Source organism: Mercenaria mercenaria, chromosome 12 (genome assembly GCF_021730395.1).
Source record: "Mercenaria mercenaria strain notata chromosome 12, MADL_Memer_1, whole genome shotgun sequence".
Lineage (NCBI taxonomy): Eukaryota > Metazoa > Mollusca > Bivalvia > Venerida > Veneridae > Mercenaria > Mercenaria mercenaria.
In genome coordinates this window covers 28,926,617-28,950,420 of record NC_069372.1, presented here as the reverse complement: position 1 = coordinate 28,950,420, position 23,804 = coordinate 28,926,617, and the positions used below count along the sequence as shown (strand labels likewise).

Below are 23,804 nucleotides of genomic sequence, written 5' to 3'. Positions count from 1 at the left end.
ATCAAACCATAAATGAAGTCTCTATATGGCTGCAAAAGCCAAAATAGCCAATTTTGGACATTTAAGGGGCCATAACTCTGGAACCCATGATGGAATCTGGCCAGTTCAAGAAAGGAACCAATATCTTGTGGTGATACAAGTTGTGTGCAAGTTTGGTTAAAATCAAATCATAAATGAAGTTGCTATTGTGCAAACAAGGTCAAAATAGCAAATTTAGGGCCTTTCAAGGGCCATAACTCTGCAACCCATTAGGGGATCTGGCCTGTTCAACAAAGGAACTGAGATCTTATGGCAACACAAGTTTTGTGCAAGTTTGATTTAATTCAAATCATAAACAAGAAACGCGGCAATGCCACGAAACCAGGTTTTCAACACTTTTCATAAGAATAAACAAGAGTGCCAGAATGTCACAATATACGCCCGTCACAGCAAATTTCTTTACTCTAGCACCTGTATTTGCAGATGTAATTTTAATTTTGTGGTTGTTTAGTAATCATTGTAATTCTTTTGTTTTTCTAAGTCCACAAAAAAACTCCTTACCAGGTAGAGATACCTTAAAATACACCTAAAATTAGAAAGTAACAACTATGTAGTACCACAGAAAAGTGGTCTTGGTTTTTCCCTACGGTCAATTATAAAAAAGTTACAATATAAGTTATTTATAGTAACAACTAAGGGAAGTTAATCTTAAAAAAAAAAAAAAAAAAAAAAAAAATACAAAAAAAAAAAAATTGTAAGTCCACACAGAAATCCTTACCAGGTAGAGATTGGTCAAAATTCACCTCAAAATTGGATGTAACATGCATGTTGTACTACGGAAAAGTGGTCTCGATTTTTCCCTACGTCTAGTAATGAAAAAGTTACAATATAAGCTATTTATAGTAACAACAAAGGGAAGTAATTCTAAACAAGGGAACTGCGCAAGACACTTCGTCTCATGATGGTGTATAATTGTGCCAAGTTACATCAAAATGCCTCTATGCATGAAGAAGATATGCACCAGACAAAGTTTTCATTCTTGTATCCTTTGACCTCTAAGTGTGACCTTGACCTTAGACCTAGGGACCTGGTTCTTGCTCATGACAATCTGTCTCATGATGGTGAACAATTGTGCCAACTTTCATCAAAATCCCTCCATGCATGTAAAAGATATGCTAACCCTAACCCTAACCTAACCCTATTTTTAGTAACAATGACCTTGACCTTGATCCCAGAAACCCCAAAATCAATCCCAAGCTACAACTTTATATAAGTTTTCTATACACCAAGTTTCATCATGATAGCTCATTCCTAAGTTAAGTTATTGAGCGGAAACCCTTTTTCTATTTTAAGTAACAGTGACCTTGACCTTGACCCCAGAAACCCCAAAATCAATCCCAGCCTTTGTCTTGATATAAGCTACATACATACCAAGTTTTATTCAAATATCTTTACTGAAACAAAAGTTATTGACCGGAAACCCTTTTTCTATTTTAAGTAACAGTGACCTTGACCTTGACCCCAGAAACCCCAAAATCAATCCCAGCCTTTGTCTTGATATAAGCTACATACATACCAAGTTTTATTCAAATATCTTTACCGAAACAAAAGATATTGACCGGAAACACCAGTTTGACGCCGCCGCCGCCTCCCGCCCGACCGACATCTACCCCAATCTAATAACTCAGGTTTTCGTTGAAAACCTGGTTAATGAAGCTGCTATTGTGCAGGCAAGGTCAAAATAGCTAATTCTGGTCCTTTCAGGGGCCATAACTCTGGAACCCATAAAGGAATCTGGCCAGTTCAAGAAAGGAACCAAGATCTTATGGTGATACAAGTTGTGTGCCAGTTTGATAAAAATCAAATCATAAATAAAGCTGTTATTGTGCAGACAAGGTCAAAATAGCTGATTTTGGCCCTTTCTGGGGCCATAACTCTGAAACCCATAATGGGATCTGGCCAGTTCAAGAAAGAAACCGAGATCTTATGGTGATACAAGTTGTGTGCAAGTTAGGTTGAAATAAAATCATAAATGAATAAAAAAATCATTTTTTTCTCAATACTATCTACATGACATTGTGTAGATCGGCAAATGTTGGATCTACAGCCAATTTATAGAGATTAGGAGCAGCCCTTTTTTTGTTGTTTTGGGGAAGGGTGGTGGGTACTTTCAGAAGGGGAAATTTGCGTCGTAAAATACCAAATTCGGGAATTTTTTATATAATGTAAAAAAAAAAACAAAAAAAAAAAAACAGATTAAGATCATGATTGATGGCTGTTTCACACTTTTAGCCATGACTTAAGCCAATTGCAAAATCTTGGGACCATTTCATACCCTAAAGTGCCAGAATTAGAAGCCATTATTTTTTTTAAATCTCTATTTCATTTTATACTTTAACCAAGCAATTTGTCCTTCAACCATTTCATCCTAGTATCACATTGAATCAAAAATAGTTTTTAATCTTGTCATTAAAATGTTTAAATCATTTTTCAAGAACAATTTCAAAGCTAAAGTAATTGCTCAATGTATGAAATTATTCCTTTAATAGTTTGCAATTTTTGAATTATCTCCCTTTAATGGGCATTTTTCACTACTTAGATGTTTATAAAGCATTAATATTTAGTTCTTTATTTTTGACCTTTGTATTTCAAACTTAATATAAGGTCATTCATCAAAAATAGAGTTGTCCTTTTTTATTTTATGACTTTTAAAAAGCTTTTTAAATGCTTTTAATTGCATTATATATAAATCTCAATTTACAATCTAGTCCAGACATCTTCTCCTTCCCTCCGGAGTGTGCACGTCGCGGATAAGGCACAGGGCATCGACAGACATGAAGCCAAGACAGTATACAACAAGTATATTATTTTGCCTGGGGAATGATCGGCCCCAAAATCGGCGAGGAGGTAGATATCGGATCCTTAAACATTTCCATTTTTAACGGATTTATCATAATTCCTACCTCTAGTCAAACCTAGTATCATTAGGAGAATCTATGTCTGGAGAGTAGATTAATAACAGCATGACATTTCTATACTTACGGCTGGATACTTGATATTGAAGAATGTCTCGAGATTGTAATAGAGATTAGAGTCAACTCCTACAAGGGGTTTGATGATGGAAACACCCTGGAGGTCTTCCGGGGAAGTTTGAGGAGACGGTTTGTGAAGTTTTCGCAATCTGCAATAAACATATATTGAATTAACTGAAATATAATGTATAAATCTAAAATGCATTCAAAACTGCTTGATGTAGTTATTAGGGGTGGGCGATATACCGCTTCAGACTGGTTATTGCGATGTTTTTTCCGACGATACGATATTGCGATATGATTTTCGAATACCGGTTATTTTATAACATTAAGTAACACTAACGTAAACCAAGAAGATTCACAAAAAATCCTTTTCTTGCCAGCACGATTCAACTTTGTTTTCATTTTTCTCCTTTCATTTCCGGTGCAGGTAGCAGACTGGTTTACAGCTATTTTACGGACCCAATTCCACATAATAAAACCAATAAGAAAATTTAGATAAATATAATTTGGTATTTGTCAGCGACTCATTAGTAATTTTTCTATCAACTAGAATTTATTATTCATACAACAGCTATACCACTTTCCTCGTTTATAATCGGTGAACTGAGCAACCTGTGTTATATGATTGTATCCGTAATCCGAATGTAGTGCCGCACAATAAACTAAATAATATTTTGACACAGTCTACTTTCGCTTTTGAATATCCGGTAATCGACGTCATAGCAACTCCCCATAATCTAGTTAAAGCTTTATTTTTTTGTTTACTGGTATTTTTATTTATTGAGAAGGTCAAGCAAACACTCGTGTTGTTGATACTCATTTTTAATTGAATAAATTTGAAAAAAAAAAACAGTATGATTCGTCATGTTTTTGTTCATTAAATAACTGGTACAATATATTGCAGTATATTGCAATATCCACATACGATATTGCAATATATCGCAATACCAATTTTCGTGGCAATACCCACCCCTAGTAGTTATAAATAACTAGACGATGCTTTTGTAGAAAAGCACATGTCTCCCCCAATGCATAGTCATATAAGCAAGGAGTCAATAGGGGACAGGAGCAGAAGTCAAAGAGATACTGATGGTTGGCTACAATGGGGATCATCTAATTGGCATGTCAAATCATCCACCTAAGTTTCAACATTCTGGGCCTAATGGTTTTCAAGTTATGAATTGGAAACCGTTTTCTATGTTCAGCCCCTGTGACCCTGACCTTTGATCATGTGACCCCAAAATCAGCATGGGTCATCTACTCTGCATGTCCAATCATCCTATTAAGTTTCAACATCCTGGGTCAAGTGGTTCTCAAGTTATTGATTGGAAAGCATTTCCTATGTTCAGCCCCCTGTGACCTTGACCTTTCATGGAGTGACCCCAAAAATAATAAGGGTCATCTTGTCTGTAAGCCCCATCACCCTATGAAGTTTGAAGGTTCTAGGTCAAATGGTTCTCAAGTTAATGACCGGAAATGGATTTCCATGTTCTGTCTGCTGCAACCTTGACCTTTAATAGAGTGACCCCAAAATCAATAGGGGTAATCTACTCTGCATGTCCAAAAATCCTCTAAGGTTTCAACATTCTAGGTCAAGTCATTCTCAAGTTACTGACCGGAAATGGTTTTCCATGTTTGTGTCTCTGTGACCTTGACCTTTAAAGAGTGACCCCCAAAATCAATAGGGGCCATCTTTTTTGCATGTCCAATCATCCTATGGAGTTTCAACATTCTGGGTCAAGCGGTTATCAAGTTATTGATTGGAAATGGTTTTCCATATTCAGGCCCCTGTGACCTTGACAGAGCGACCCCAAAGTCAATAGGGGTCTTTTAATCTGCATGACCAATCATCCTATCAAGTTTCAACTTTCTTGGCCAGGTGGTTCTCAAGTAACTGACCAGAAATGGTTTTCCATGTGCGGGCCCGTGACACTGACCTTTGATCGAGTGACCCCAAAATCGATAGGGGTCATCTACTCTATATGTCCAATCATCCTATCAAGTTTCAACATTCTGGGTCAAGTAGTATTCTAGTTATTGCTCGGTAATGGTTTTCCATGTTCAGGCCCCTGTGACCTTGACCTTTAACAGTGACCCCAAAATCAATAGGGGTCATCTGCTCTGCATGATCAATCATCCTATGAAGTTTCAACATCCTGGGTCAAGTGGTTCTCAAGTTACTGATCGGAAATGGTTTTCCATGTTTGGGCCCCTGTGACCTTGACCTTTAACAGAGTGACCCCAAAATCAATAAGGGTCATCTACTCTGTATGGCCAATCATCCTGTAAAGTTTCAACATTCTGGGTCAAGTGGTTCTCAAGTTATTGATCGGAAATTGGTTTCCATGTTCAGGCTCCTGTGACCTTGACCTTTGATGGAGTGGCCCCAAACATAATAGAGGTTGTCTACTCCATAAGCCCTGCCATCCTATGAAGTTTGAAGGCTCTGGGTCAAATGGTTTTCTAGTTATTGATCGGAAATGAAGTGTGAAGTATGTATGTACAGACGGATAGGGCAAAAATAATATGTTTCCCGGTGGGGAGGGGGAGACATAATAATAACGTATAAGTTCTGTACAACCTAAACAAGCTGCCAGAGAAGACAGAACACAAAGCTATCTGGATGCTGGACAGAATTAAATTGTTTTCTTTTGTAATTTTAACATTGATGGCTCATAAATTATTGAATTTGTTTTACTACTTTAGTAGATAACAATGACTACTGGAAATCGCTTTTAAAATTTCATATTCAACATGGAGAAATGGTACCTAAGGCTACGTATTCAACAACAATAACAACAAATCAAGTGCAACTGAAGTGTGTATCGCTTATCTCACACTAGCAATATCTTAACATAGCACCATGCAGTAAATACGGGAACTTTTGGTGAAGTAAATACAAGAACTTTTGACAGCGACATCGGCTTCGTTGTTTTGGTGGATTAGCTAATGAAAGGCAATTGTCAATTCTTTTGATCTAACACAGCCATTTTATTTGTACTAAAGAACGTCTGCATCATATTAATGGCAGATCCGCAAAGTCATGTTGCATTAATCAGGTCTTTCATCAATATTTCATTAACAGAAAAGTGCTATTATAGTCAAGTTAAAGATTACTATAACGCATATCCAAAATATACTATCTGGATACTGGTACACTTTCCGAATGTTGTCTGAAAGTAGTTTTTTCTCAGTTTACATGACCCACTAGGGTAAACCAGAGATAGTTCCTCAAATTTTGATGTTTCTCATCTTAAAAAATACACCAACAGTCAGCCTTTTTGAAGGAAATATGGAAAAATTGCATACGACATGGTGAGTAATAAGACTCGTAAACAGACATCCTAATCTTATTTTTACTTTCGATATTCATTAAAATTTGTGCATTTTCTAGTTGAAATTACAGTAGAATCAAACTGCATTGATATATACTTGTTATTATATTAAACAACGGTCTAATTTAAATTTTGACCAAAGAAATCTAGGGCACTTTTCATGTGCTCAGTAATCAGCTGGCTGCTTACGAACACCTTTTTGACATTACACAGGATCCATACTCTTTATCAATTAGTTTTAACACTTCATTGATTCTCATTACCTGTGTGCACTCGCCATGACGTAATTTGCTGATCAAAAAATCGTCGAGGCATGGCAACAGTAAAGAAGGGCAGGCGGGGCGCCCCGCTGCGTCGCTCTAGAAATAACACTACAGCTATCAATGTAGATGTGACACCTAGGTTCCCTTGACCCGTTGTGCCTATAATATTTGTTTGTTTGTTTTGGGTTTAATGCCGCTTTTCAACAGTATTTCAGTCATGTAACGGCGGGCAGTTAACCTAACCAGTGTTCCTGGATTCTGTACCAGTACAAACCTGTTCTCCGCAAGTAACTGCCAACTTCCCCACATGAATTATCAGAGGTGGAGGACTAATGATTTCAGACACAATGTCGTTTATCAAATAGTCACGGAGAACATACGCCCAGCCCGAGGATCGAACTCACGACCCAACGATCCGTAGACCGACGCTCTACCTACTGAGCTAAGCGGGCGGGTTTGTGCCCATAACATTGTTCCTTAGATAATGCACTAACTATTGCCTGCCATTTACTATACTAGGGGTGGGCGATATACCGCGGTAGACCGGTTATTGCGATGTTTTTTCCGACGATACGATATTGCGATATGATTTTCGAATACCGGTTATTCTATAACATTAAGTAACACTAACGTAAACCAAGAAGATTCACAAAAAAAATCCTTTTCTTGCCAGCACGATTCAACTTTGTTTTCATTTTTCTCCTTTCATTTCCGGTGCAGGTAGCAGACTGGTTTACAGCTATTTTACGGACCCAATTCCACATAATAAAACCAATAAGAAAATTTAGATAAATATAATTTCCTATCTGTCAACGACTCATTAGTAATTTTTCTATCAACTAGAATTTATTATTCATACAACAGCTATACCACTTTCCTCGTTTAAAATCGGTGAATTGAGCAACCTGTGTTATATGATTGTATCCGTAAACCGAATATAGTGCCGCACAATAAACTAACGAATATTTTGACGCAGTCTACTTTCGCTTTTGAATATCCGGTAATCGGCGTCATAGCATGATAGCAACATGTCGGACTTCGAGATTGTTGAAAATAAAGGCAAAATCATCAACAGTTAATAGTATTTGTGTATGACAATTTGACAATACTCCCCATAATCTAGTCAAAACTTTTTTTTTTTGGTATTTTTATTTATTGAGAAGGTCGAGCAAACACTCTTGTTGTTGATACTAGTCATTTTACTCATTTTTAATTGAATAAATTTGAAGAAAACAGTATGATTCATCATGTTTTTGTTCATTAAATAACTGGTACAATATATCCCAGTATATTGCAATATCCACATACAATATTGCAATATATCGCAATACCAATTTTCGTGGCAATACCCACCCCTATACTATACCCTACCTCCTGTAATCTAGCTGCCAACTGAGGCAAGTGTGCCTACAGAATATTGATCTGCTATGTTGGTTATGGTCAGAGACCACCAATTCAAACAAGAGCTGTCACAGGAGACAGCGCGCTCGACTATTTCGATGCTGGATAGTGAAACTGGGCACATCTGAGGAAACTAAAGCTGTCACTGGAGTGTTTAATGACTCCAATTGTGGATGAAGATATTGCACAATAGCCCGAGTCTATGTCAAAAATATCAACTTAAAGTAATAAGAGAGGTAAAGATAAAATGTATCAAAACACTATATAAGTATATCCTAAGCAAAAAGGGGCATAATTCATTAAATATTGGTGCCAGAGTTATGCATCTTGCGTCATATGGTGCGGGTGATGATGTTGAACAACTATTTTAAGTTTGAATTAAATCCATTCAGTAATAGCAGAGACTGAGTGAAAGTGCATCAAAACTTTAACCTAAAATTCTAAGTAAAAAGGGGGAATAAATCATGAAAAATTGGTCCCAGAGTTATGCACCTTGTGTAATATGATAATGGTAATGCTGTTGAACAATTGTTTAAGTTTGAATCAGATCCATTCAGTAATAACAGAGATAGAGTGAAAGTGCATAAAACTTTAACCTGAAATTCTAAGTAAAAAGGAGAATAATTCATGAAAAATTGTGCCAGAGTTATGCATCTTGTGTCAAATGATGTTGGTGATGATGCTGAATAACTATTTTAAGTTTGAATCAATCCATTCAGTAATAACAGATAGAGTGAAAGTGCATAAAACTTTAACCTGAAATTGTAAGTTAAAAGGGGAATAATTCATGAAAAATTGTGCCAGAGTTATGCATCTTGTGTCATATGATGTTGGTGATGATGCTGAACAACTATTTTAAGTTTGAATCAAATCCATTCAGTAATAACAGAGACAGAGTGAAAGTGCATCAAAACTTTAACCTGAAAATCTAAGTGAAAAGGGGGATAATTCATGAAATATTGGTGCCAGAGTTATGGCCCTTATGTCAGATGATGTGGATGATGATGAGGAATAAGTATTTCAAGTTTGAATCAAATCCATCAAGTAATTACAGAGATAAGTTGAAAAAAAGAGGAAGTGCACCAAAACTTTAACCAAGGTGGGGATGCGGAAAGACGCCGACGCCGGGGCGAGTAGGATAGCTCTCCTTATACTTTGTATAGTCGAGCTAAAAAGTACAGGAAACTTACTGGGAATGAGGTAAGTGTATACCTAGGAATAAGGTAACATCTGTGCGTTCTGACTGGTCAGTCATGTAAACAAACCCAGGAAGTGAGTATTTTTTCAAAATTGATATTTTTTCACCGCATTTACAGTATTTTATTATACATTTTGACAACATTTGCTACATTTTATGTGTATTGAAAAAAAGTTTTATCAAACGAATTTCTCCCACCATGTCAATGATGTAAACTGGGGGTCATCTCATCCACACGAAAATTACTTAAATAAAGTATCACTATTCATATGTTTTTCGTCCGATATTTTGGTAGAACTAAGACAGTTCTTGAAAAACTTGTAATTAGATATACATGTTTCGATGTATGGAAGGCCGTACACGCCATAATGTTACAATGTAGGTCTATGGGAAAACAATTGGTGGTCTCTAACCTTATGATGTTTGTTACCAGTCTTGATTTATGGGTGTTCTATGTTTGTCATGGTGAAATGAAACTGCAGCAAAAGTTTAGTGCTGTTTCTTTTTGTTGGAGCAAAAATACCACACACAGTAGGATTTAGGTTGTAAATTTTCAGCACGACTTCCTACTGATGACTTTCAAAATTACATAACCTGCCCGGAATTCAGTAAGAAGAATACAGGCTGACTCGGACCCTGGCTGATTCGGACCAAATTGTCTAGTTTTCCTGACACTGATGTCATGAGTAAAAATAAAGTTTATGAGTATTAAGTTTAATGTCTGATGCAAAGAATAATTAAAGTCCTTATTTAAATGCATAAATGATGCATTTTAGTTTGTCAAAACTTCTTCCCTGCTTGTACGGTGTATATTTTATGTCCTTTCTTCAAGTTAAACCTCAATATAAGCTATAATCAACATTATTTTCTGAAAATTGCTGAACCATCCTAAATTCATGGTCATTATTGACTGTTAATTAAAAGTTTGAGGTCTGAATCAGCCAAAAAGCATTTATGTTGACAGAAAGTGTGGGGCAATAAACCAAAGACTGAAAGAGTTGCACTTGCATTTTAGCAAAACTGGACAGAAACCTTGTTAAGCGGTCGGACCTGGTACTGGTTGTGCCGGAAAATCACACGAAATTTTGTTTTCAGATAAGTATCGATATCTTTAGTAAACAACAGGTATCATTACTTAAGATCTATTATCAGACAGCTAGAAAATCTCCTGAGGATTTTCTAGCCATCCTAGGGGTGTAAAATTCCACTCGCCCGCTTGCATTGGCGAGTTCAAGTCTGAGCAGCACGAGTGGACCTCACTGTATACTCGACCGATCGGGCGAGTGTTTTTTTTACGTCCTTACTTTACCAAAGTTCACAAATTACATCTCCAAAACGTCAACAAACTTTGAGATGGTTCAGTCGCTACCTGGATTGACTGGAATTTACCCGCGAATCGTAAAGATATCAAAACGTCATGCCGGTAATTTTCCATTCCACAAGCACATGCGGCCTATCGTAATATCTAATTTACATCGACACGTACACAAAAACTGTGTGTAGTGCATTCATTTTTTAAACATTTTCGCTTCAATTTTTCAACACCCCTTGAGAAATAACACAATTTGAATTTCATAATGATTTTAATAAGGTATCAACATAAATGTAGGCAAAATTCTATAAAAAACGGTCGAATTTTGATATAATCATTTGTAAAATTTCAAATAGCACGATCTTAGTTACTTATTTCTTTCTAAAAGTAAATAAATGATAAATACTCTGGGCATAAAATTCAGACTTTTGACCAGACAGTACAAAAAAAAAAACAGAATAAAACAAGAGCTGTCTGATGACAGCGCGCTCGACTATTCGAAGAATTGATTGAAGAATGGGGTCAAAATATTTCCACGGATATTCAGACAAAAGAAATAAATAGATTAGACAAATAATGTTCCTGTATTACTTTGATTTCAATAAGTCTTGGACTAAATGGCAATATATGAGCCAATTTCAAAGTCCAAAACGGGCCATAATTCAGTCAAAATAGTTATGTACTCTTGTCTACAGATGGAAATCATAATAATAAACAAGTGTTCAAAGTTTAAAAGCCATATGTCAAATAGTTTTGACAAAACATGGACTTGTATGAAAACAGAACCAATTTCAAAGTCCAAAAAGGGCCATAATTCAGCCAAAATAGAAGGTAGAGTTATGTTCTCTTTCCTACTGATAGAGACTATTATACTAAACAAGTGATAAAAGTTTCAAAGCCATATGTCAAACACTTTACAAAAAATATGAACTGGTACGAAAAACTTAACCAAGATTTCTAAGTGAAAAGGGGCCATAATTCAGCAAAAATCCTTGATGGAGTTATGTACTCTTGCCTATAACTGGACATGGTGATGGTAAACAGGTGTTGAAAGTTTCAAAGCTATCTCTCAAAAGACTTTGTCAAAATATGAACTGGTACTTAATATTAACCCAGATTTCTAAGTCAAAAAGGGCCATAATTCAGCCAAAATCCTTGATGGAGTTATGTGCTCTTGCCTATAACTGGACATGGTGATGGTAAACAAGTGTTGAAAGCTTCAAAGCTTTATCTCAAAAGACTTTGTCTAAATATGAACTGGTACGAAAAACTTAACCAAGATTTCCAAGTCGAAAAGGGCCATAATTCAGCCAAAATCCCTGATGGAGTTATGTACTCTTGCCTATAACTGGCCATGGTGATGGTAAACAAGTGTTGAAAGTTTCAAAGCTTTATCTTAAAAGACTTTGTCAAAATATGAACTGGTACGAAAAACTTGACCATGATTTCTAAGTCAAAAGGGGCCATAATTCAGCCAAAATCCTTGATGGAGTTATGTGCTCTTGTCTATAACTGGCCATGATGATGGTAAACAAGTGTTGAAAGTTTCAAAGCTTTATCTCAAAAGACTTTGTCAAAATGTGGACTGGTACGAAAAACTTAACCAAGGTGTGATGCCGACGCCGACGCCGAGGTGAGTAGGATAGCTCTACTTATTCTTCAAATAGTCGAGCTAAAAATCTTAAATAATGAAAAAGCGGCAGCAATTACAATACATGGAGTAAAACGATTTTTGACAAACAGATTTCTGTTAGTGCGGCAAAATAGGTTACGTGACCTCGTGAACGTAAATAGAAATGCGATTTTAAAATAAAGCAATGTGATGTCATTGCAGTTTTTAATAAGTTTTAAATGACTCTTTGTACATGTATTCTTTGACACGACAATTAAAATGTTTTTCTTGTCAAACAATAATGTAAATTCCTTGAGGGCAAATAGGTTACAGAGGTAGGATATCCACTACTATCAAAGTTTGAGACATTTATCTTTTATACAGGATATAGCACATTCGCTTTTGATAACAAATTAAAGAAGAAACTTTTTATTGATTTCTACTTCTCAGTAATTTTAAGAACCGAGGCGGTATGATCAGACAGTGATGTGTCACATGGCGCGAAAACATGACGTTATGCCATGAAAATCTCAAGCAAAAATACCGTTTTGATCTCCACTTCAGAAAATACCGACACACTTGTTTTAGCTCATTGAGGGGGTGTAAATTGATAATGAAAACAAGGTCAATTACTTAGTTTATGAATTGAATAATTACCGATAATTGTTAACGTTTTTTTTTCTCTTTCAACACGGATGGATGGACGATGATTATTGTGTCCAATTTTTTTAGACACTTTTCAAAATAAATATTTTTCGGGAAATAATACTCAGGTCTAGGAAAGTGGAATATTTACAGATTATCTGTAAATTTACAGATCAAGTGTTTGAAAACTGCTAAAATTATAATCAGAAACAAAATCGCAGCTTGAAATTAATTGTTTTACATATGGTATGTATAAATAAAGGTCAGTTGTAACTTTCAGTCATTTCTGTTGACTTTGATTTTTCTTAAAATGCCAAAAACTCAAAGTCAACAAAAATGGCTGAAACCCACAAATGACCTTAATTTATGCATGCTGTAAATAAACCAATTAATTCCAAGCTGTGGTTTTGAGAACAAATGTAATTTCATCAGTTTACATACACACAATCCGTAAATTTACAGACTGCAAAATCTGTAAATTTATAGATTAGCTGTAAATTTACAGATAATCTGTAAATATTCCACTTTCCTAGACCTGATACTATTGTACATAATATCCTCCCACCACGTAATTTTACGCACACCTATTTCGACGCCATTTTTGTTTTGACCTCCTTCTCGATTAACTTGGGGTTTCCGATGACTAGTTACTCGGTGTAATGACAGAAAACATCATGGTTACTTTTACCGATAAAAAAGTTGGAAAGTTCAGGATTTGAAGATATTTATCAACTTACATTTACCCTATACATGATTTTTAATGTTTCTACTAATGCAAATTTTCATCCATTTTAAAAACGTCCCTGTGGAAGCTTAGATTAAAAAAGTTACTGGAAATGTTGTTGTACGTCTGCAGCGGACTTTGGTGCCATCAAGGTCACATCACTGCCATGTGACATATGTAGTCGCACTATTTTATGCACTGTTTTGGAAGGTGTAAGCATTATATATCAATGCGACCATTACTACACACTTTATTTTTTTTTCTCTTAATTGTCAAGTAGGCTGCGAACACTGGGTTCATCTAAAGTCAGGGGTCACGCTGTCGATCGCCACTTGAGCCATTTGCGACAAAAAATTAAATGTGGCTCCGAAATTTTCTAATTGGCGGAAATGGCTCGAAGCCATGTCTTTCTGCAAAACTAGAATATTGCCAGTTTTACAAACCAAAAGGTGTGAAAAATCGATAATCTGTGTAGACACAACATCCGTTATTGAAAGGGAGGGAGCCAATTTGCAAATTTTCTATTTGATCAGGCAGTTAATTGGCGATAATTAGAATATTGAATTGAAACTGGATAATTATAATCATCATTTTGTGCACTTGATATGATTTTATGAGCAGTCGGCCGTTAGACAAATTTTCTATGATTGCCTAGGGTTAGTTTGGGCAAAATCAAATAAAAATGCTTTAGACAAGCAGAAATTGTAAGTATTGAATAGCTATGATGATAGAAAAGCAATAAAACATAGATATTTTATCAAATATTTAATTTTAACTTACGTTTTCCGAATTTGTCACCCATTTTCGCGACCGTGATTTTCAGATATTTCTGTCATTTCTGACGAGATTTTTTAGTGCAATCTTAATAAAAAAATCAATAAAAGGTCTTTATTTAAGAAAAATATGACAACTGTTGCAAAAGGAGCTCTTATTTTGAAGTATTTTTCGAGAATAAAACATGCGAAGGCATCGAACCCCACTCACTTATAGGCAATGTGCAAAATGAGACACCGTTTTTTTTAAACATTTTTTTTTCTTTTTTGACATCAGATTCTTTATTTTAAATGTGATTTTCAGAATTTTTTTTTATTAAATGGCAGATGTTTATAAAAATGATAATTTTAGAAATTAACCCAAATTGATTTCCTAAATAGCCTTTTAAAGGGTTACTAAGAAATATGAAATAACTACATTAATCTCCTGAGTAGTATGAGTACTTTGGTACATATAATGTAGTTCTACAAGAACGTCAATGCTATGCGCTTCGCCGTTGTTGGCCTCATAATTTTATCTTCGGAAAAAGCAGTGGCTCAGAGAAAAAAATTCCCAGTGTGACCCCTGAAAGTTTTGTATAAAACAAAATGTGCCAAATTCCTCTGTAAACACTGCAGTCCAGAAAAATGAAAGAAAAAACATCAGACAGTGTGTATTAAAAAAGCAGAGTGATTATTTATGTTCTTAGCCACTTATGTTCATGAATGTTAAAATGTTTTCAGATTTATTTATATCATTTGGCCTTAATATTGATTATCTACTTGCATCTGCTTTTGTGTCAAGTTTTATTGCAGCATCCATGACAGTTATGGTGTAGCACATTACTTACAGTGAAATATTTAAGCCAATCAAAAGCTTCGTAACAAGTATCATGAAAGATGCGTCGAAATACGTGTGTTAGAAAAAACTATGGCCGACCACACTAGTTGTTGTTTACCTTTTGATTTCTGGCCGTCAGTTGTTTAGAATAAGATGTTATTGGTATGATTCAATGCATAAAAGGTTAGTGCACATGCAACATCTAATAGAGTCATGTATGTTACTGAACGAAAAAGCGTGGCCATGTTGCTTGTTATGTGCGTCGAAAACTGGTGAGTCTGGGATACATGTACTCCTTTCATAAAAGTGACAGTATTAAAGGTGTCAATTATTAGGGCGAGCGACTGTTCACTAAGGGCAAGTAGATATTACTGGCTACTAGTCCTGCAGGACGAGTGGTGTGAAAAATTTTTTTACACCCCTGCATCCAGTAACTGACTGCTATCCTTCGATCATCTGTTTTGACGCCCATGAGTTTTGGCGCCCTTATTTATTTTGCTGTCAAATAGGTAAAAGTGACCTTTTATGATGCCAAATTACACACGTTTGCAAAGCAGGCAATATTTTACCATGCTCAAATAAAACATTAATGCATTCAACAGATTTACAGTAAGATTATATTATTTTTTCGTACTTTGGTGTATTTTTATGTCTTTTTAATAATGCAAAAATCTCCAATCCTTTAAAAACCTAATTCTTACAGAAGCAACTGGTCAGGAATTCAGATCTTGGTTTTCTCTTTCCCCCAGCTATTTTTCGAAGTCCCAAGACAGTTCTTTGACTGAAATTTTGAATAAATTTTAGATTTTTCACTCTCCTGTAGGCTAAACACCTTGTATCATTTGAAAACATTAAATTAATTTAATTGAATATGGTTTTGCTGCTCTTTGGCAAATCTTGTTGTAAATAAAGAAGGTCATGTTTCTAATAGGTTTTCACTGAAAGTACCAAAGTTAGAGCTGTTAGAAAGGGTTATATATTTTTGTGTTCTCACTGTTTTGATAATGAATGACTGCTATTAAGGCCAGCATTTTTTATTTTTCTGGTTTACGGGAGCGCCGACCCTATTTTTTGACAAAACAAAATAAAAATAAAAGTCATTTTCAGTATTTTTATTTTCATTTTACCCGCCGACCGTCCGTAATTGCTGCTGCCAAAAATAAAAGTTTAACTGTATGGTAGAGGTTTTTAATCTAGATCAGTAGACGCATGAAAAATGGTGGCCTGCATAAATGTAAATTGTGTGAAATTAATTGGAAAAATATACAAGTTTACAGACAATAATCTTTGGAATGAGTTGGCAGAGATAACAAGTGTTGTAAAGAAATTGGATCTGAGTAGAAATTACGGCACCTAAAGCCCAACATTAGGAGTAATCACCTACGAAAAATGGCCTTCACTATCAGTACAGAAGTTGAAAAATCTGGCGTATCACATGTACAAGATTTGTTGTCTGTATATTATAATTGGACAACGATCGAATTCATGTGGGACTGTCAGAAAAATACCACAATTGATAAAAAGGAAAGAAACCAAAGAAATGGCAAAATGGGAGAGCAAAAGTGAGTATCAACTTGCTAAACATATTTTTTTTTTTACTTTGAACAGGTCGGAGACATCCCCTGGATTGAGAGACATTCTCTCGATCTAAACATTGTCTCTCGTTCGAAAGACAAAATGTCTTTCGATCGAAAGACTCAAATTAGCTTAAGCAATGAAAATCATTGAAAGAGTAATTAAAACTCTCTTTTTAGAATGCGCAAATTTATTTCAAATATAGAAAAGTATCTTTCTTTTATCAAATTTTCAACATCAAAATTATTTTGGGAATTTTGTTTAAGCATTAAAATGCTTAAGCAAACTTCTATGACAATGTGTTTCTTGTAAAGTTTACTTGAAATAACAAGTTGTTTCAATGAATAAATAATGCGACTGTAATGAAATGATTGTTTCAATAATGATTTCATGTTTTTTCAACACTTAAGCTAAATACAGTCTTTCGATCGAAAGACATTTTGTCTTTCAAACGAGAGACAGTGTTTAGATCTAGAGACTGTCTCTCAATCAAGGGGAAGTCTCCGACCTGTTGAAGTCTTGAGGGTTAGAGAAGAAAAAATACTAATACCACAATTTTCAGTAGTTCTGTTCAAAACAAAGTGCAATTTCAATGTAAAATGACATGTCCCTGCAAATGCTTGACAATGATACATGTGATAAAAGATTCAAACTAGTCAAAATAATTGGACCGTCAGATTAACGGTTGTTTAATGTTTGTGACAGGCAATCTAATCCAGTGGAGATATTGGACATATATAAAAGAATATCTCAATATTTCCTAGGATCAAGTTCTAGCCAGGTACTATAACTCAAAAGATAATTACAAAACATGAAACTCCGAGCAATATATTGTCATGTTCACTTAATAAAGTATATCAACAAAATCTGTAAGAAGACCCTTTGAAAGTATGTTTGGGACAAACATTCAGACACTGTATGCCACATGTGCCTTTGACACTGAGGAACACATAATGACATATCCAGTAATAAATGTTTTTTTCGGACTCATAACGTATTAATTCCAAGTCCCATCTCAGTGAAGGGTCTTATAAATCTCTGATAATGTTGTCTGAACATCGGCCAATAAGGTTGTTATTTTGTACATATTTTAGCTGAACCAAAATTCAGATTGTTTTGGCTTGTCGTACAATATAGGTGGCACTGACAGTCAGCAAAATATAAAACAATATTCAAGCCACTGAAACTTAATCAAAGCAATTTAATTTTAAAGCCAGTGTTACTGAGTGTGCATAATATTTATCAATTCATAATTTTTCATTTCTAGTATGACAATGCCTGTCTTTTAAGACTCCATCTCCAGCCAGTCAATATGCATATATGCAGGATGCAGACCTAAAGTAGTCACTGCATATACCCATTTTAAAGCAGTTTTTATTCATGTTTAAATAATAAACATTATGCAGTGGTCTTAAGATATGATAATGTCAACTGTGATATATGTATATTTAATAATGAAAAATGTTTCCACAAGTCTATTTTTACTTCAAAATAGATACATACAAAAACACAAATAGTGCATATCCTTGGTGTCAGACTTTGAAAATGGCATTATTCATACAAGCTACACATAAAGAAAACAACAGTATACTGAGATGATGAGATATAAACCAGTTCAGAATAGGTCATTTGTGAGTGTGTATGCAATTTAAGCTTGCAAGCTTTCGTTTTCTGTGGTTTACAAAAAATAAAAAAATTGTATCCTTTTGGATGTTTTATTTTTATTTATTTGGTCGACTGCTCAAAATTGGGACTTTTATTTTTATTTGTCCCCCCCCCCCCCCCCCGACCCTAATTTTTTGAAAAATCTCCCGTAAACCAGAAAATAAAAAAATGTTGGCCTAACAATATGTAAAGTGAATAAAAAAGATAACATTTTACAAAGAAATAGTAAAAAGGTCACTTAAAAAGATTAATATTAATTTGTTTATTGTCCTTTTAAGTTTCAGGTCTCGATTACATTCACATAGAATTATACCAGCCAAATATGATTTTGGCCATACTGGTACTGATTATAAACCCGGACAGATGATAAAGTCGACCACCTTGGAAATATTCGATTGCAATCGGTTATTTATAAAATTGAACACACCATTTAATAGTTTCCACTTAAAACACCAACTGGTGTAAACAAAAACAAAATTGGTAAATATTCTGTATAAATAAATGACTTACATTTATTTGTATAAAAAATATTTATCCAAAATTACTGGGGAAGAGGGTGTTTTTTTGCGCATGCTCACTGTCGAAACATGAAGGCCTGACATTTGGTTACTTTTCATTACTTGATTGGGAATGACTGTTGCAGCTTTTTGGGGAAAGTTTCAATATAATAATACCAAGAAAATTTTGTAAATGACAAAGTGTTCGAATTTATCATAACTCAACGTTCGTACAGTGCCCATTTTACATACCCCTTTCAGGGCCTCACTTCATGTGAGTTTGCTTACTAAATATAAATTTGAATTATGTAAAGTTTTCAGCAAAGGTTAAGCATTATTTTGATACCGACCATTGATTACAGTTCCCAGAAATAAAAAAGCTACAGGTAAAAAACCTCATTTTCTGTTCGGGTTTATCATCAGTACCAGTATAGGCTCCAGAAAAGTGAAGTTTTGGTTAAGAGAGCCAGCCAATCAAAAGGCGTCATTTCTCATGAGCCTTAAAAATATGGATGCCTCGATGGTCAGTCAGCAATAATACAAATATTGACACCTTTTTGCAAACAAAATTCACAAAACAAGAATAAAATAAAGGGAGACATGCCATAGTTTATAACAACATTATTTATTTGTTTAATTTATCTATATTACTAATGAAATACATGTTAGACTGCTTAAGGGCGTCAAAACTACTGACTCTAGGATAGACACTTCCTTCCTTGAAGCAAATCTAATGGGTATCTTGAGGTAAACAGGTCTACGACGGAGTGAAAATCTAGAAACTGCATCAAAATTGATCTGAAGCAGCTAAATTTTAAATGAAACAATAAACACTTTCTTCTTTTGGTAATTTGGTATAGCTCGTACCCCGCCCACTATAACTTATTATTAAAATGCACTAATATCCTTATTCGCCGGAAAAACATTCTCTGTACGAGTTAATTATGGTATTTTTTTATTACTTACCCATAAATTAAAGCTACAGTGTGTATAAACCATGTCAGTAACCATCCTCCAATTGCTGCTATTGAGATTGATAATAATATAACTTCTACTACTGACATATCTTCATGGTGAAATGCTAATGGCGACTAATCCGTCTGAATAAATATTTATAACTGCGCATGCGTGAGACAGCATAGGAGTTGGACTGAGATCATAGTCACCCGATTTTTTGGGCTACACTCCTGCATTTATTGTTTAAAACTACATTAAATTTAACTATTTTAAAATCATTGCCGTGTGACTAAAATATAATTATTTAAACATGTCAAATCACATAATCAAGAATCTGATCGTCTATATCGCACATTATACGGAAATGTAGTGATAGTAGGTTTATAGGCCACTTCCAACAGCCTTGCTGTAGGGTTAACCCTTTAGCGACGTGGTTGAGTGTCCGCCTACAGATCTCGAGGTCCGGGGTTCGAGCCCCAGTAGGGACCTTGGTATTTTCTCTCCCAGGGTTTACTTTAATGGTGTCAGAAGTGTTTGACGGACTCATGCGGTGAGCATGGAGTGTCATTCTGAAGAGCTGGTAAGCACTGAAAAGTAAAGGGGGAGAAGTGTAGTGATAGTAGGTTTATAGGCCACTTCCAACAGCCTTGCTGTAGGGTTAACCCTTTAGCGACGTGGTTGAGTGTCCGCCTACAGATCTCGAGGTCCGGGGTTCGAGCCCCAGTAGGGACCTTGGTATTTTCTCTCCCAGGGTTTACTTTAGAAATAAGCAAGCCACGGAAAAATGAGGATTTATGTTTCATGGTCGTAGGAGCGAGTTTAACTTTGGGGAGGGGGGGGACAAACCTTTTCGACAGGGGGGGGGGGGGCGGCAAGGTATCCCCGGTGCATTATTCATGACAAAGCCTTGTACAGGGGCCAAATGGGCCATAGGCCCCCTCAAGCCTCTGTTTTAGCAATCATTGAGTTATTCTGATGATACAGATACGACTAGGCACTGAACTCTCTTAATCAGTCATATTATGTATTGTTCTAATTAAGTGTGCCATTTTTTAGCTCATCTGATTTTTTGAAAAAAAATGATGAGTTATTGTCATCACTTGAGCGGTTGTCAGCGTATCATTATGTAGATAATGTAGTATACTCACAGCGCATGCGTATATTTTATACACACCCAGTTTGGGATGTTGTTTCAGCAGTTGTTAAGGCGCACTCATATAATAAACATATACTTATAGTAAGAATACTGTGTTGGTCATTCTTTACAATAAGACATGGTGTCAGAAAATTAACGATTTTAATACATCCGCATTTGTCAGGATTATTAACAATCATTGTGCATATAGTGCATATAGTGTATCGGATTCAAATTATGGATTTAACCGGTGTACCGACGCCTACAATGGACTGGGACAGTCCGAATTTGTTGGAAACATTCAAAATCTTTAGAGGTCACGCGGAATTGATATTCCAGGGTCCGTTAAAGGGGAAAGATGAACCAGTACAAATCACATACTTGCTCCTATGGATGGGACAAAAAAGGAAGAGAAATTTATAAAACTTTAGTGTTGACAGCTGATCAGAAAAAATCAGTAAAAGCTACCGCCGACGCATTTGAAAAACACGTTCAGCCGAAATCAAACCCAGTATTTGCGCGGTTCAAATTTAATAATGAAGTGCAAGGTGAAAATACCATGGAGCAATTCATCACACGACTTAAGATACTTGCAAATGACTGTTCTTATGGCGAAGCCTACAAGGAAGATTTGATTAGAGATCGAATCGTGTTCGGTGTAAAGTCGTCCAAAATTAGAGAGAAGCTTTTGACAGTAGGTGAGAAACTAACATTGGCGAAAGCTGTTGACATATGTCAAACTGTAGAATATGCACAAGAGCAAATGAATAACATGCAAGAATCGTCTTCTATTAACTTTGTACGGAAAACTACTCACAAAAAAGAGGAATCGAGAAAACGAGATATAAAGTGCAAAGGCGGGTCGCGGAAATCAACGGAAAACAAGCCCGATGTCGCGCACAAATCGTGCCAAAACTGTGGTCAATTCCATGGGGACAAACAGTGTAAGGCGAAGGGAGTGCAATGCCGAAACTGTAAAAAATGGAATCACTACGCGAGGGTGTGCAGGAGTAAACGTGTCAATGAAGTGAGGGCTGATGATTCATCTGAGGATATTTACATTGATACAGTAATTAGTGCTGTGGACAAGATGTGCAATCAGGCATTTGTGGATATTAAAACTGGACCTCTTGGGAAACAAATTTCTTTCAAGATAGACACTGGCGCACAGGTGAATATTTTACCTCATTTTGCATTGCAACAATTAGGTGTAAAAACCGCACTCTGTTCCTCTGTAACGAAGCTCACAGGTTATAATGGCAACCCTTTAGTATGTCTAGGTTCCATTACCCTGCAGTGTACCCATGAACCTTCTGCACAGACCAAGTATGTAGAATTTCATGTAGTAGACACCCAGTCACCACCCTTGTTTGGTTTCCATACGTCCATAAATTTTAGCCTAGTTAAACTCGCACATCCTGTTACTTCCAATTATGTATCTTCCCGCTTAACAAAACAACAGTGCCGAATGAATATTCCCAGGTTTTAAGGGCATTGGCTCCATTCCAGGGCAATGTTTTATTTATCTGAAACATGATGCTAAACCTGTGGTTCATCCTCCACGTAGGATTCCTGTTGCATTACGAGATAAATGCAAGAAGGAGCTAGATAAGATGGAGAAATTGGGGGTCATTACAAAAGTAAGTGAGCCTACTGAGTGGGTCAATTCAATGGTGACAGTACAGAAAAAATCAGGTGACTTGCGAATAGTACTTGATCCGGGTGACTTGAACAGAAACATTCAACGTCCTTATCATCCGACAAAAACACTGGATGACATACTTCCCCAGCTAAACGGTGCTACATTTTTAGCTCACCTGTCACAAAGTGACAAGGTGAGCTTTTGTGATCGCGCGGCGTCCGTCGTCCGTCGTCCGTCCGTGCGTCCGTAAACTTTTGCTTGTGACCACTCTAGAGGTCACATTTTTCATGGGATCTTTATGAAAGTTGGTCAGAATGTTCACCTTGATGATATCTAGGTCAAGTTCGAAACTGGGTCACGTGCCATCAAAAACTAGGTCAGTAGGTCTAAAAATAGAAAAACCTTGTGACCTCTCTAGAGGCCATATATTTCACAAGATCTTCATGAAAATTGGTCAGAATGTTCACCTTGATGATATCTAGGTCAAGTTCGAAACTGGGTCACGTGGGGTCAAAAACTAGGTCAGTAGGTCTAAAAATAGAAAAACCTTGTGACCTCTCTAGAGGCCATATTTTTCATGAGATCTTCATGAATATTGTTTAGAATGTTCACCTTGATGATATCTAGGTCAAGTTCGAAACTGGGTCAGGTGGGGTCAAAAACTAGGTCATTAGGTCTAAAAATAGAAAAACCTTTTGACCTCTCTAGAGGCCATATTTCTCAATGGATCTTAATGAAAATTGGTCAGAATGTTCACCTTGATGATATCTAGGTCAAGTTCGAAACTGGGTCACGTGGGGGTAAAAACTAGGTCAGTAGATCTAAAAATAGAAAAACCTTGTGACCTCTCTAGAGGCCATATTTTTCATGAGATCTTCATGAATGTTGGTCAGAATGTTCACCTTAATGATATCTAGGTCAAGTTCAATACTGAGTCATGTTGGATCAAAAACTAGGTCAGTAGGTCTAAAAATAGAAAAACCTTGTGACCTCTCTAGAGGCCATATTTTTCAATGGATCTTCATGAAAATTGGTCAGAATGTTCATCTTGGTGATATCTAGGTCAAGTTCGAAACTGGGTCACATGCGGTCAAAAACTAGGTCAGTAGGTCTAAAAATAGAAAAACCTTGTGACCTCTCTAGAGGCCATATTTTTCAATGAATCTTCAGGAAAATTGGTCAGAATGTTTACCTTGATGATATCTAGATCAAGTTCGAAACTGGGTCACGTGGGGT

At 35.9% G+C, this 23,804-nt stretch overlaps 2 protein-coding genes across 2 annotated transcripts in view; one reads left to right on the top strand and one right to left on the bottom strand.

The window, feature by feature from the left end:
- Positions 1-19,958, bottom strand: part of LOC123533580 (ceramide glucosyltransferase-B-like) — a 59,099-nt gene extending 39,141 nt beyond the window's left edge. Inside the window, exons 1-2 of the mRNA XM_045315281.2 lie at positions 19,801-19,958; positions 3,022-3,160 (exon numbers count right to left, since the gene is read on the bottom strand). Coding sequence (XP_045171216.1) covers positions 3,022-3,160; positions 19,801-19,898 — 237 coding nt within the window. The 5' untranslated portion in view covers positions 19,899-19,958. The remainder of the gene's footprint in view (positions 1-3,021; positions 3,161-19,800) is intronic.
- Positions 19,959-21,284: 1,326 nt separating this feature from the next.
- On the top strand, positions 21,285-22,415 carry LOC128547526 (uncharacterized). Its single transcript, XM_053520498.1, has one exon. It carries the CDS (start codon positions 21,285-21,287, stop codon positions 22,413-22,415), a length of 1,131 nt encoding a protein of 376 aa, XP_053376473.1.
- Positions 22,416-23,804: the final 1,389 nt, after the last annotated feature.